This window comes from Cornus florida, unplaced genomic scaffold, assembly GCF_030987335.1.
Source record: "Cornus florida cultivar Cherokee Brave unplaced genomic scaffold, ASM3098733v1 CherokeeBrave_3.0.0_Hap2_Chr06, whole genome shotgun sequence".
Classification (NCBI taxonomy): domain Eukaryota; kingdom Viridiplantae; phylum Streptophyta; class Magnoliopsida; order Cornales; family Cornaceae; genus Cornus; species Cornus florida.
Genome location: NW_026775576.1, coordinates 62993220 through 63007117, shown reverse-complemented (window position 1 = coordinate 63007117; position 13898 = coordinate 62993220). Strand labels below are relative to the sequence as shown.

General features: G+C 32.9%; 1 protein-coding gene across 10 annotated transcripts; it reads left to right on the top strand.

Annotated features, from left to right (window-relative positions):
• Positions 1–373: 373 nt before the first annotated feature.
• LOC132311716 (probable low-specificity L-threonine aldolase 2) lies at positions 374–8733 on the top strand. 10 transcript variants are annotated; one of them, XM_059809766.1, is made up of 12 exons: positions 374–557; positions 1214–1279; positions 1811–1855; positions 1993–2446; positions 3140–3251; positions 4113–4163; positions 4450–4521; positions 4608–4740; positions 4943–5001; positions 6596–6696; positions 8381–8447; positions 8529–8733. In XM_059809766.1, the coding sequence occupies exons 3-12, from the start codon at positions 1834–1836 to the stop codon at positions 8568–8570; spliced, it is 1113 nt and encodes a 370-aa protein (XP_059665749.1). In that variant the 5' UTR covers positions 374–557; positions 1214–1279; positions 1811–1833; the 3' UTR covers positions 8571–8733. The 10 variants fall into 10 exon arrangements, with proteins under 10 accessions (XP_059665749.1, XP_059665756.1, XP_059665754.1 ...); XM_059809768.1 differs by lacking the exon at positions 374–557 and adding an exon at positions 762–913 and having other exon boundaries at positions 1999–2446; XM_059809763.1 differs by lacking the exon at positions 374–557 and adding an exon at positions 762–913.
• Positions 8734–13898: the final 5165 nt, after the last annotated feature.

The following is a 13898-nucleotide window of genomic DNA, read 5'->3' as shown; positions in this document are numbered from 1 at the left end:
TCCGACCAAACTTTGCATTCAGATTTTAAGGCATGATAATCAATATCTTTTTGAAAATTCAAGAAAAGTGGCAATTGTTTAAGTTATCTTTAAGGAGACTGCATGTACGTTGATCTTTTATATGACTGGATTCACTACATGATGATGTGGTGGGGACATGAGTGATGCAAGTGATTAGATTCACTACATGAGGATGTGGTGGTGGTGACGTGTATGAGTATGAACCAATTTCTTCTCACTTTCCAACAGTAGGACCCACTATAGCTGGAACCAAAATTCTGACGTGGAGCCCCTCAGGAAAGTTTAGCAACCCACTTCATTTCTTTTTTTAATTAATCTCAAAGCCAAAATCAACTTCTCTTCTTCCAACTTCAAGCAGCCACTGAAATTCACCGGGAATCTTCCTTCCATAAGGCCTCAGCACGCACACGCCCACACATATATATACCTATACATACATACATACACAATGCAGAAAACAAAAATTCTTCGGAGACAAGAATTTCTGCCCTAGTCTGTAATTGTGTGGACTAAGTGTGATTTTAGAGGTGATTAAGGTAGGAATAAATTGAGGTTGTTTATTTATTTATTTTATTTTTTATTTATTTATTTTTTTAATGGTTTGAATGATTGTCCTTGATCAAAGTTTAAAATAAATATTTTACCTAAAAAAAAAAAGTTTAAAATAAATAATTAATGAAAACTTTAAGGTCGGGGGTTTTGGCTTTTTATCAACCACAACTTGTCTTGCATGTATATATGTGTGTGTGTGTTCCATTTGTAAGATGCCACTAGTATCTTTGCTGGGCTTTTCTTGTGAAACGTGGGGATCAACTTTTCCAAGTTATGGTCATTACGTGACAGACAAATCAATCCAAAATTGTGTCAGTTAGGCTTTTCAAAAAAAGTTGTGGTGGGTTTGGTTTTTGATTTCTTGAATGATTATCTTTTGATTCACTTGATTTAAAATGCAGTTTGAGTTGAACCCAGAAATTATTTGAGTTAGGCAAAATTTGGGTTTGATGCAGTCTGGATATTTTTTTTCATGTAACTGATTTAGTTGATGATAAGAGTTCATTTAAAAAGCTTTACAATTAAAAGGGTTTTTTTTTTTTTTTTTTTTTTTTTGTTTTTTTTTATGGGGTTTTGCATGTGTTGAAGTTCTTCCATTTTTGCTGAGATTTTTATATTTATTTATTTATTTGTGTAACAGTTAGAGTGAAATTGTGTCGTTTCTGTTGAAGGGTTTCACGAATTCAGAGAAGAACACTTTCAGAAGGTACGTTCCTCTGTGTGTGTTTGTGCGTGTGAAGTTGTTTTTGACTGTGATCATATAAATTTCCTCAAGAATAGTTCAGGTTGAATTGTGGTGGTTTGATTCTTTATACAATGACTGAGTTGAGAAAATTACTGGTTATACCCTCGGAGGACGTATAATTTTGACTAAAACAACTCTTCAAAACTAGTGAATAGGATTAGTTTGCATGAATTGAGGATCAAACTGGTTGAAATTATTTTCTGATAAAACCTACATATTTTAATTATTTTAAATATACAACATTTATTCAAAACTTTGAACTTTTAACACTAAAAAACTTATAAACTCTACAGTGGAGTGAATACATAATGATTTTTGTATTTTATATACATCTTTCCCCTCTTTCACCTCTGAGGATTTCAACCTGAATTTTAATTTTTAAATTTTTTTTTTTCTTTTAACTAATAGTTTCCGGTGTATTTGTTGCAAACATGATTGCAGAAAGACATAATTGTAAGCTTTTTTTAACTTTTTTTTCCTATTAACTATTAGTTTCCGGTGGATTTGTTGCAAACATGGTTGCAGAAAGACAAAATTGTAAGCTTTTACTCATATTTATTTTTATTTTAAAATTTAGAATTTAGGTTCATCATTCTTTTACCAGGAGATACAGTGGAAATTTCTCATTTATTTTAATTGTTTTATTTTATTTATTGATGTATTCCTTGGTTTAGTTTCAGCAAAAATGGTGACCAAAACCGTGGATCTCCGATCTGACACCGTCACCAAACCAACTGAAGCAATGAGGGCTGCAATGGCTAATGCTGATGTTGATGATGATGTATTGGGTAATGATCCCACGGCCCTGAGACTCGAGACAGAGATGGCAAGGATTGCGGGCAAGGAAGCAGGCTTATTTGTTCCTTCCGGCACTATGGGTAACCTCATTAGTGTGCTTGTTCATTGTGAGGTTAGGGGCAGCGAAATCATTCTCGGAGACAATTCCCACATCCATATTTATGAAAATGGTGGCATATCAACAATTGGAGGTGTACATCCGAGGACGGTGAAGAATAACAAAGATGGAACGATGGACATCGGTTTGATTGAAGCTGCCATTAGAGACCCTAGGTTCGAAATTTGTTATCCGACAACTAGGCTTATATGCTTGGAGAATACTCATGCCAAGTAAGTATTAAACTTGTGCTGGAATATTCTTATTGTCATTTCTTTTCCGTAATTAAATATTTTTATTAGCATTGGCTTCTTTTAAGGGACTGCATATCCTTTTAAACTTTGTGGTACATAATTAATTTTTCCAATTCTATTAGCGGGTTTTTACTTCGTGTTCACAAATATTGTTTAGTGTTTACTTAGTTTGCATACACTTGTTGGCCGGTTATTTCTTGGAGCAAGACGATGAGGTAGCTTTGGCTTTGTTTACGGAGGAAATATATCTTTTCCAATTTTTCTTTATGCCTACTGTCAAGTACTTCTAGGGCCAACTTTCTCTTATCACCGACTTCAATTGGCAATTCTCCCAAAGGCTTTTTGTAGTATGAGAAATGTGTTTTGTACTCTTAAGTAGTATTTTCAGGAGCTAAGCCCTTTCACATGGACATACCATAACCATGGACGTGAAAGGCGTGCTATAACTACCCTGCAATTCGAGTTCTTAATCCAGCTTACGCATTGTATTTCCGCATCTTATTTAAAAAAGTATTCTATTTCTATCCTTCATCAACTGGCTTGTGTTTCAATGATTTAAGTATGCAATTTGGAAAATCTTTTCCTTTTGATATAATCTTTTATGTAATTGATAGCTTGATTTTTTTCTTTTATCACTATATCTATTTCTTACTAGTATCTTGTTAAATGCAGTTGCGGTGGTAAATGCCTTCCTGTAGAGTATATAGACAAAGTTGGAGATCTTGCAAAGAAGCATGGGCTGAAGCTTCATATTGATGGAGCCCGTATTTTCAATGCATCAATTGTGAGTAAAAGTTTTTCAATCAATTAGTTTTGTGTTACTCTATAGAGTTCTTAAAAAGATGTCAATGATTAGAAAATAAGACTGGCGCGGTATTGAACTTATAGTTAAACATGATAACGATTGCTGTAGTTTATATGATTTATGGCATGTTTAAAATTCAGTCTTCTCTAATGAGCTTTTAGAGCTAGCCATTAGCTAATTTTGGACCCTTTAATCTTGGTGCTGGTAGGTGCGGACTAAATACAAACCTAACCTCTATCTTTATTTGCATGAAGTGGCTGCCTAATGTGGAAACATCTCTTAATGTTTGATTGCTCCGTCTTTTACCAATTGCACCAACCAGTACATTCGGAAAATTGTTAAATGGCTCTTTTTTTTTTTTTTAATTTTTAATATCTCACATGAAGGCTGAAATCCGTCAGGGACACAACAAAATGCTTTGGAAGACATAATGGTGCTACTCAAATTTCACTAAATGTTCACACACTCCCCTAAAGTATTACTTACATTTAAAAAGTTGCGTGAATATGGGAGATTTTAAACAAACATGCAGACAATTTCATCTTATTTTAATTTATATTTTACTTTTTAACAATTTCTCGCTCCAAGGTCATTTTAGATTTTATGAACAAGTTCATGTCTATATTGGATTATCATTTTAACAATATTATGAATGACTGTTTTACGTGTTCAATTCTTGTGTCCAAGTGCCTCATTAATTTTTTGAGATCTTGCAGGTAGTCATACTCAGTATTTAGTCCCTTTTTTTTTTTTTTTTTTTAGTTTCAAATCCTATTGTTTTAGAATTCATTAACGTATGAACTGTATGAGTTACTGACTGCATGAAAAATTGTCTTCCAGGCAATTGGAGTTCCTGTTCATAGGATCGTACAGGCTGCTGATTCAGTTTCGGTAAAGATTACATATTGACTGGAGTTCTAGTTATCTTTGTTCTTCTTAGTTCCTGGGTGTATTTTTCGTTTCCTCATAAAGTTCACAATTTGAACAATCATTCCATATTTGATACAAATGTACAGCTTTGTTAAAAAAAAGACAGTTAAGAAAATTAAACCACACACTTCGTCCCATCTAAAGATTCTTATGATCACATTATGTTACATTAGTCTCTTCCATGAGATCTCTGTTTTTTTTTTTTTTTGTCCTTTTTGTAGTTTCTAATTTATAAATGTGTGATCAGATATGTCTATCAAAAGGTCTGGGTGCTCCAGTTGGATCTGTCATTGTTGGTTCAAAACGCTTTATTGCCAGGGTATGACTGAATTTTGCAACACGTTAGAACTCTTCCTTCTACCCGCACAAACTTGGTACCTAGATTATTTGACTTGTGTTTTGTAGGCAAAGATTCTCAGGAAGACCTTAGGTGGCGGGATGAGACAGGTCGGTATCCTGTGTGCTGCTGCTTTGGTTGCATTGCAAGAGAATGTTCCAAAGCTTGAGGGTGATCACAAGAAAACCAAGACATTAGCAGGTAATGTTTTACTCAAAAGGATGTTCGGAATATAAATTTCTTTTTTATTCTGGAAGGAATTGTTATTGCTTTCTTTTCTCAAACTTTGCTAATTGACTCATTCTCAATGGCTACATGCTCTAAAAAAATGCAAAATTTGTTTCTTATACGTATATATCCATGATGGTTTTTCAAATTTTTTTTTTTTAATTTTGAATTTCAGAGGGACTGAATAGTATCAAAGGACTGCAAGTGGATGTTGATTCTGTGGAGACCAACATTGTAAGTAGCCTTATTGGTGGAATTTAAGATATCAGAATTTGGCTGCATTTTTAAATTCGTGCAAAAATCTAGCCCAGTTACATGTGGATATGAATTGATTTTATGATGACGGAAGTCCAAAAATAATAGTGGAACCTTGAACAGCCGAGCACTTGTTGTTGCAACATTGCAAGATGCACAACCACCACATGGGGTTCTTAAGAGGCATACCCCCGGGGGAACGGGTTGCTTTTAGTTTTCAGCTCACATGCATGGGATCGGGTTGCCACCTAAAAATGATTTTGAATGAGCCGCATGTTTTGTGAAATTGTTATACTGATTTTTATTACAGATGCCAAGTTAAGCAAGGTGGAGAACCTTGCATGGTGTGGAGAAGGCTTGTGCATTAGCTTAGTTGTAGTAAGAAGATGAACAAAATCATGGTTTAGCCATAAGCATCGGAACTAAACTAACCTTAATTTGGGAATATAACTTTTGGATGTTTGAACTATGCTTGAATTGTTAGATTGAATAAACTATAATAGTTAGTTGAAATATGTTGCTGCTCCAGCATTTGCTTAGAATTTTTTGCTTAAAACATGTTTTATAATTGACATATGTGGATTTGTTTTTCCTTCTAGAACTTTATAAAACTAATTGCAATTATTCTCTTGCTTGAAACCACCAGAACGCCTTTTAGAAAATAGTTAAGAGTTGGGCAAGAACGGTTGGAACTATAAATTTGATAGAACGGTTGGGATTTACATAACAGTTAGTAAAGAAAAATTTAGTACACTAAGTAAATGACACCCATACTTGTGAGGATATTATAGGAGTCTTTGGACCACTGTAGAAACTTAGAGAAAATACTAGTTGGTTGAAAAAGAAATCCAGAACTAATTAATCTGAAATTTAGAAAAAAGTTCTAGTTTCCTCGGGATATTCTAGCGGTGCAAATGGTCTGGAGAATTATTTGATGGGTCAAACAATTCCAAAACATTGTGTTCTTAATATGGATGGAAATCTGGAGTCTGAAGAAGTCTATCGTAAACCCTGTAGTCAGATTCGTGTAGATAATGTCCAGTAATCCAGAGAAGGCCAGTAGGCAGTAGGTCAATTCAATCCCGAGAATGGTTTGGGTTTGTCTTGTGACTATATCTATTTCAGAGAGTTAGGTTTAATGACTAAGGGGGAGGCCAACTCTCTTGGTACTCATGCTGCATTCCATATTGGATTATTTGGAATTATCCAATCAGGGTCCTTCCACCTAGCTGCTAGTCGATCTCTCTTGCAACATGATGCAGTCCAGGGGCTTGAACATCCAACCTCTGCATCACACCCTACCCCCATTTCCCAAAGAAAGATCTCTTTTTGTGAGTTATCTAGCCATTTTAATTGCACCTGCATGGGTGACTGTCTGCAGTCTGCCCACGAAGTGTGCATATGTAAGGATTTTTATTCTGATTGAATCTGTTTAAAATTGTATCGATCTATTATATCTATTTGATCGAGCATGTTGTTGTGTCAACGTTGAACTCTCTGGGTGCACATATTGATGGTACATTCTTAAAACATAAACAACTATAACGTTTCAGTTTCTTTTCTTTGTGACCAGGTATATTTTGATATATTAGAGAGCTCAAATATCACAGCACCAAAATTATGCAAACATTTGGAAGATCGTGGCATACTTGTGATGCCAGACAGTTCAACCAGGTTTATTTCTGTCCTTAAACCATCATTTTCTGTATGAGAGTCTAGACATCATTTGTTATAAAAATGAAATAAAATAAAACTGCATATATCAAGTCCTATTCTTTCATGTTCATAGTTAGGAATGCAGCTTGTAGTTTGAGTACAAATTCAACTTGAAATAGGTGACCATGCCCAGTTCGTTCCATCTTTAGTTATTGCGAAATGCTGATAATTAAGTAATTTCCAAACATCAAAACAGTTTTTCTACAAATAATTCAGTAATTTCCAAACATTGTAAGAGTTTGTCTATGTATTCATCTTTATATAATCTTTCTTATTCTTGATTGCAAAAAGCTAAATAGGTAGACATGAACTCACATTTTTTCATTATAATCAAATTGCAAACTAACTCGAAAAATAGAAGAACTTTCCTGTTTCTACACCATTGCATCTGATGATAGCAATTACGGTTTGCAGAGCAGAACTCTTTTGCAAATTTTACCAGCCCAAAATCAAATTCTTTGAATTCCTCAATTAGCCAAATATTTGGCAGGAAAAAGATTAATTTTTCCTTTTTGTTTTGAATATGTTGTACAGTTATTCAGACGAAATATATATATATATATATATATATATATATGTTGTCTAGGTTACTAAAACCAATTCAATGTTGAGCATCTTGTTAACACAACTTTTTTTTCCTTGAAAATAGCAATATAATATGTTCTGAACTTTTAATGCAGGTATAATATGTTGTGAAGTCTGTATGAACTTATTATCTCTTTGGTAATTTAGTCTGAATAAGCCGTACAAACTAAATTTGCACATTCCTGAGTATTATTTCCTACTTAGAGCCATAACCTTGGCCAATCCATAAACTACGACACAGTGAAAGGTTCTTTTTTTTTTTTTTTTTTTTTTTTTTTTTTTTTTTTTTTTTTTCTACAGCACACCCATAACCACAGCAAGCATAAAAATCTGATAGCGTCAGTAAATTTTGTTGACATTTAAAAAGAATTTTCTGATGAAATATGTTGTTTACATGTTTTAAAAAAAAAAATCCAATCATCAAATTCTTTTTCTTAATTATTTCTGGGCACTTTTGTTTAGTATGGTATGATAGAAGATAGTGGTTTAATAAGGAGAAAATCGGGAATTAAGAAGGGTAACTGAGATGCAATTTTTGGCACCAAAAAATTGTGCCTGAGAAATTTACCGAGTGAATAAGAATTATTAGTTTAGGAGCCTGATATGCTCAACTAGATTGTAATCATTATATAACTGTAGGTCATTTTCTTCTTTTCCTTGAAAACCATAAACATGAAACCAAAAGTCGAGAGTGTTAACGATATCATTTTCTTTGTTTGGGTTCCTATAATAGCTGCATAAATAGATTAATGTGATTACACATGATCAGCTCAAAAACTGTAATTCTACATATGTACCGTTATTCATGTTTGGTTTCCCCTGAATGTGTGAATGATAGATACTTCAAGCCTTGAGTTCTAAAAGTTGAGTCTTTTATTTGGAAGATGGCACTGTCGAAAAATTTGAATTTTTAATAGCAATATACACTTCGATTGATGCAACATCTTCGTGTTTTTAATACCTTGCGACACATTTTCTTTTTATTGTACAACCTTAATATTCATACGCCGAACATTTTATTTACTCAAGTTTGATATTGGGTATTGTATGATCGCAGAATTAGGCTTGTCATTCACCATCAAATTTCCGGAAGTGACGTGCAGTATACCTTGTCGTGTATTCAGGTAATAAATAATCCAATCTCTAGAATAACGCCCTCTCCCCCCAAACGTAGAAATCACATTCATGCTTTTCACTTGTTGCAGCAAGCTATGACTGGAGTTCCGGAGGAAAATGGTGGCAACTAAGATGAACTGCTGCTGACAGTTTCGAGATCAATTTCATCTGCTGTGAAGTTGTTCAAACTTGAGTAACAAATCATTTCTATGTCGTGTTGAAGTGCTATAAGTTATGGTATAATGTAACTGCATTGAACTTTTAATCTAAATTGCGTCGTTCCTGTTTCAAAAATGCTTGCAATGAGTTAATCCAAACTAATCCAATAAGGAAAATTTGCACAAGACAGGCATAAGCAGAATCTCTAACTAATGCACGAATCGTGTATTCGTGAACTGCTGATCACTGATATCAGGTTCTACGCGGGCATTTTTCTTGCCTGTGTAAAATAGACGATGGTGATCGTAAATCCTTGTAGTTGTTGAGATGGTTTTGGCTGTGTTCTATTTATTCAGCTCAGTTATATGATATAGATATGGAAAATGCAATTGTGAGATTGAATACTGCAATGCAAAAAGGAAGGTGAAAATAAGAATTTGTCAATCTGCTCACCCTGTTTGTCTCATTGGTATGTGAAAAGATTGAAACCATGACGCTCTGATGTTATGTACATAGGTGAAAAAATATTTGATTTGGTCTGGCTTTTTAATGGTACTTGTGGGACTAGATTTCAAAATGAATGAAAAAATAATAATAATTAAAAGAAAAAGAACAATTGACGTACTGATGTTTTAAAGTTATTTTTAGCTGATTCAAAATATTATTGGCATCGTCTATATTATTTATTTTTTTGGGAAATCTGAAGCTATAATTTTTTTTTTTTTTTTTTTTTTTTTTTTTTTTTTTTTTTTTTTGTGCAGCATTTTAAAAAACTTACAAATAATATGAACAATTTTTTTGATTGATAATAAAAAGAAAAAAAATTACTATACTTTAAAATAAATTGTGAATCTGTATTTCATAACAAAGTTAAGGAGCAATTTTAAGAATCAAACACACACTAGAAAAAGTACGCGCGATGCAAGTGAACTGAACTTCTTAGTTAAACAAATTAAGAAGGATCAAAAACAAATTATAAGAGTAATTTTGTTTCTTTTTATCATATTTTCCTTTAAATTGTAAAAAAAATAAAATTTATTAATTAATTAAATCAATTACAAATGATTTTATAATCATCTAATATATTTAAAACATAATCATAAAGTTTACAAAAAAAAAAGTAAACAATGTGACAATTTATATTTATTATTATTATTGTTGTTGTTGTTGTTATTAGTCATTTACTGTACTTTAAAAAGATTTTCACATTTACAAAATGGGTTAACAAATAAAGGAAAAAATTGACATAATACAATAATCAGATGATAGGTTACTTCAAGGGGATTTTTTTTTTTTTTTTTTTGGTAGAGAGCTAACAAAAGTGATGATGGAAACATAGTGAATTTTTATTAGAATACCAAACTTAAAGTTCATAAACCCTACTACAAATATAAACTCTGGACACTCAAAACACCACTACAAATATTCACACATTAATACAAGCACTCAAACTTCAATACTCAAAACTTTGGATACAAACTAACTCTCTTATTTTTTAAGATTTTTTTGTCAGCATTAATAGTAATTTATATACTTGTGAAATTTTAGCGCTTCGCCTTACTCACCACTGTTTTCTACTTTCAATTGATTTTACTTTTGCACCTTTTTTTCTTCCGTTGATTTCTTCAAATTCAGGTCTTTGAGGACTCTATGAAAACTAATAATGGAAAGGAAGATGAAGTGAGGAGAGAAAATTAAATATATTATAATTCTAATACTCTCTAAATTTTAGTATATTCTGCAATCTCAAAGCTAATTTTAAGAAATTGTAATAATCAAAACGTAAGAACGAATATAGGGACTCTGGATAGCCATATATATTTTATACATTTTATGACACTAGTTATAATGCACTTGGTTACAATTGAACTTTTATATACACACACACACACTCATGGGGGTTAATATTCACGCTCCATTTTTTTATTTTTTTAAAATGAAATTACCAAAAAAAAACCTTATTATACACCATTTTTTGTTCCTAAATTTTTTGATCTCATAATTACCACCAAGGGCATTGTGACCCAAAGTAGATACTCCCAAAGTGAGGGTTCGAGTCTCTAAATAAGCAAAGTGAGTGTGTGAGTGGTGTGTGTTAGTTTCTTGCCCCCAAAAAAAATAAAAAATAAAAATAAAAAATTATCATAATTGCCCTTTTTATTTCCATAATGTATCTCTTACCAATTGTTTCTACCACTCGTACGTAGAAAAAAAACGCAAGACAAGGAAACATTCCTTAGCTGGGCTGGGCCCAATTAAAATCAATTGTATTAGCTGAGCCGTAATCATTGAATAAATATATAAATGGGTCCGGCTATTAATTGGGCTCTGCCCAAACCCTACCAAAATTGGCCAACTAGTGTTATAAGACTTTCTCTTTATATAGGTTCCATTTTAACACCGCCCTCTGTTCTCTTCTGTTACTGCCTATTTTCTTCACTCTGTTTTCTGCTTCCATTTGAAAGAACTTTGAGATTTTCTATATATATATATATATATATATATATATATATATCACCGCCTCTTCTCCATAACCGTCTCTCTTGTCTTCGCCTTACTCTGTAATTCTGTTTTCGCTTCGCCTAACTCACCACTGTTTTATGCTTTCGATTGATTTTACTTTTGCATTTTTTCTTCCGTTGATTTCTTCATACTCAAGTTTTTGAGGACTATGTGAAAACAAACAATGGAAAGGAAGATGAAGGGAGGATAGAAAATAAAAAGATAATATATTATGATTTTAAAACTTTTTAGATTTTAGTATATTCTGCAATCTCAAACCTTGTTATTATGGCCAACCTCAAAGGTGTTATTGTAATTAACTCTAAAATATATATATATATATATATATATATATATGTGGCTATCCAGAGTCCCTATGTTCCTTGGTAACCGGAAATGATATTTACTTGCTCTCTTGAACTGCATAACTCGTGGCGGGAGAAGAATGTATTGTTATTCAATTTAGTCTCTGTCTTACTTCATCTTGATTTTTTTAATTTGATTTTCTATCCATAATGAAATGACTTTATTACCCTTTGACGTATTAGTTACCCTATATAAATAATATAATTACATTTTTAACCTTCACACCCACCATTCCAGGCCACCACCACTCCACAGCTCATATTAAGAGAGAATGAACACACAGATAAATATATGTGTGTGTGTATATATATATATATATATATATATTAATATATACTACAACAATAAAAATCATGTAATTGAATTAAGGAATTGGGTGCGTGTGTTTTTGTATATATTAAGTATGTATCTGTTTATGATTCCAATCGGGGTGTTTAGAAAAGTAAAGGTGAACTAATTACAATATATCTGGGTGTTGAAGGATTGATTTAGACAAGGAAAGTTGAAAAATCGGTTTGTGATTGTGTTGACACCCATTTTGGTAATTGGGTTTGGGCTGCAATTGGGCCTAATGCACAATGACGTAGTAATTGTGATACCCCAGATTTTCAAATGCGGGTTGGCCAGGCCCACGCTCGAATACCCAAGGATATAAAAAACAAATGGTAATAATCGAACACAAAATACAACAAATGAAAATAAAAATAACCAAAATGCTGATCAGAAACTAAAACGATAAATAAAACCTCACAATAAATTTCCATTAATAAAATCCTCTGTTACAAGTAATCCTCCAATTTAAATTACAACTCAGGAATCCCTATTGTGGACCCCTGGAAAACCAAAACTGATCAATCAATGCTCTACAACTAGATACAGAAATCCCAAAGGAAATTCCTATGTAGACAATCCGGAAGAGTGAAACAGACGATCCCTGCTCAGCACGAACAATCCCTACTTCTGATGAATACCTGAAAAATGATGGTGGGTCATGTCCACAGACAAGTTCTACTACACTACCATTCGAGCAAAGACTCGATATGCAGATACATTTTAGATAACTTAGCAATAACTATATAGTCCATAACTATATATATATATAACCACACTAAAGGACTCTCACTGGACTACAAAGGGGGTCTTAATCTGAATAGAAGTAACATGCAAAACGCACCCGAAGTGGGCATGTGTACCTAAGCCTAATAGGGTACACCTCCACCATCATAGCTAGCTATACATCCCACTGCATATACGCTCCCTAACCATCGATCCTAAGACTCAAGCTTATATCGTGGTACCATAAATATATATATTTAAAATCCATTCCAAGACCAAGATAGTGCCGCTCAACTGTTTGTTGCCTTGACACGACATAAGTATATGTAGCAGATAATCCAGTTAGTCATTCAACTTGTTCAGTTGATCTGACTTAAATATAAGTAGGATTTAATTTTATAATCCATTCCCTTATTCCAGAATAGGTAGGACTTAGTGTTTTAAACTAATCCGTCCCTAGTATGCCACCGTCACATATCGGTACGTACAATCCATAAAACAAATCCAATAATTGATAAAATAGGTAAAGCAGTTCATCAATTAAAATCCAGAGAAGAGTATAATAAGAAAAATCAGACATTTACTGAGTATATGATACTGTAATTTACAAGAGTAAATTTATATCCATCCATTTAATTTGCTAACATAACGACAAGTAATTTAAATCCTTCCAAGCCATTAACAACATGCAAATTTAATTTTAAATCTCATGATGTTCAAGTTCCTAGTATGGATTAATCATTCTTGAGTATTATCATGCTTAATTAAATCATTTAAAACCATCCATACAAGTTCAAAACTGCACTGAAGCCCCTGAAATCCCAAAAACCATCAAAAAACACTTACTGTGTATTTGCAAAAGGGGAGCCGACTCCATTCAAGGTTGAGCCGACTCCATACCAGGTTGAACCGACTCCTTTCAAGTTGAGCCGGCTCCTTGCTATGTGTAGCCACCTCCACTCCTCCTAGTCTCCATCTTCTTCGTCTCCAGCTACTTTCTGACCTTCCGATTGCCCTTGTTAAAGTTCCTAACCCTCTGTTCTAAATTCCATACAGTCCCAACTAATTTTAAGAAGTATTTATGCATCACTTATATGAATCAAAACAAGTTTATATTTAAGGAAAAATCCAAATTAAACCAAGAACATATACCAATCGTAAGAGCAGTTTTAATTCAATTTAATTCAATTAAATTAAATTCAATTCAAGCATGATTAATAGATTACTTTTAATGTCCGTTTACATCGTAGAGACTACCTAGGCATACATAGAACACAAGTCTAAGGGAAAAGAGTTAGAGATAGAACTTGTCTTTTAGATTTCGGATTAAAATTTCAACGTCATCTTCCTAGATTTTTCGGCGACTCTAGTTGCAG

Excerpts from the sequence above, each read along its gene's own strand:
- LOC132311716 (XM_059809766.1), top strand. The coding sequence starts at position 1,834 with ATGGTTGCAGAAAGACAAAATT. Across the intron at positions 1,856-1,992 it reads GGTTGCAGAAAGACAAAATT|TTTCAGCAAAAATGGTGACC; the intron begins GTAAGCTTTTAC and ends TCCTTGGTTTAG. Across the intron at positions 8,448-8,528 it reads ATACCTTGTCGTGTATTCAG|CAAGCTATGACTGGAGTTCC; the intron begins GTAATAAATAAT and ends CACTTGTTGCAG.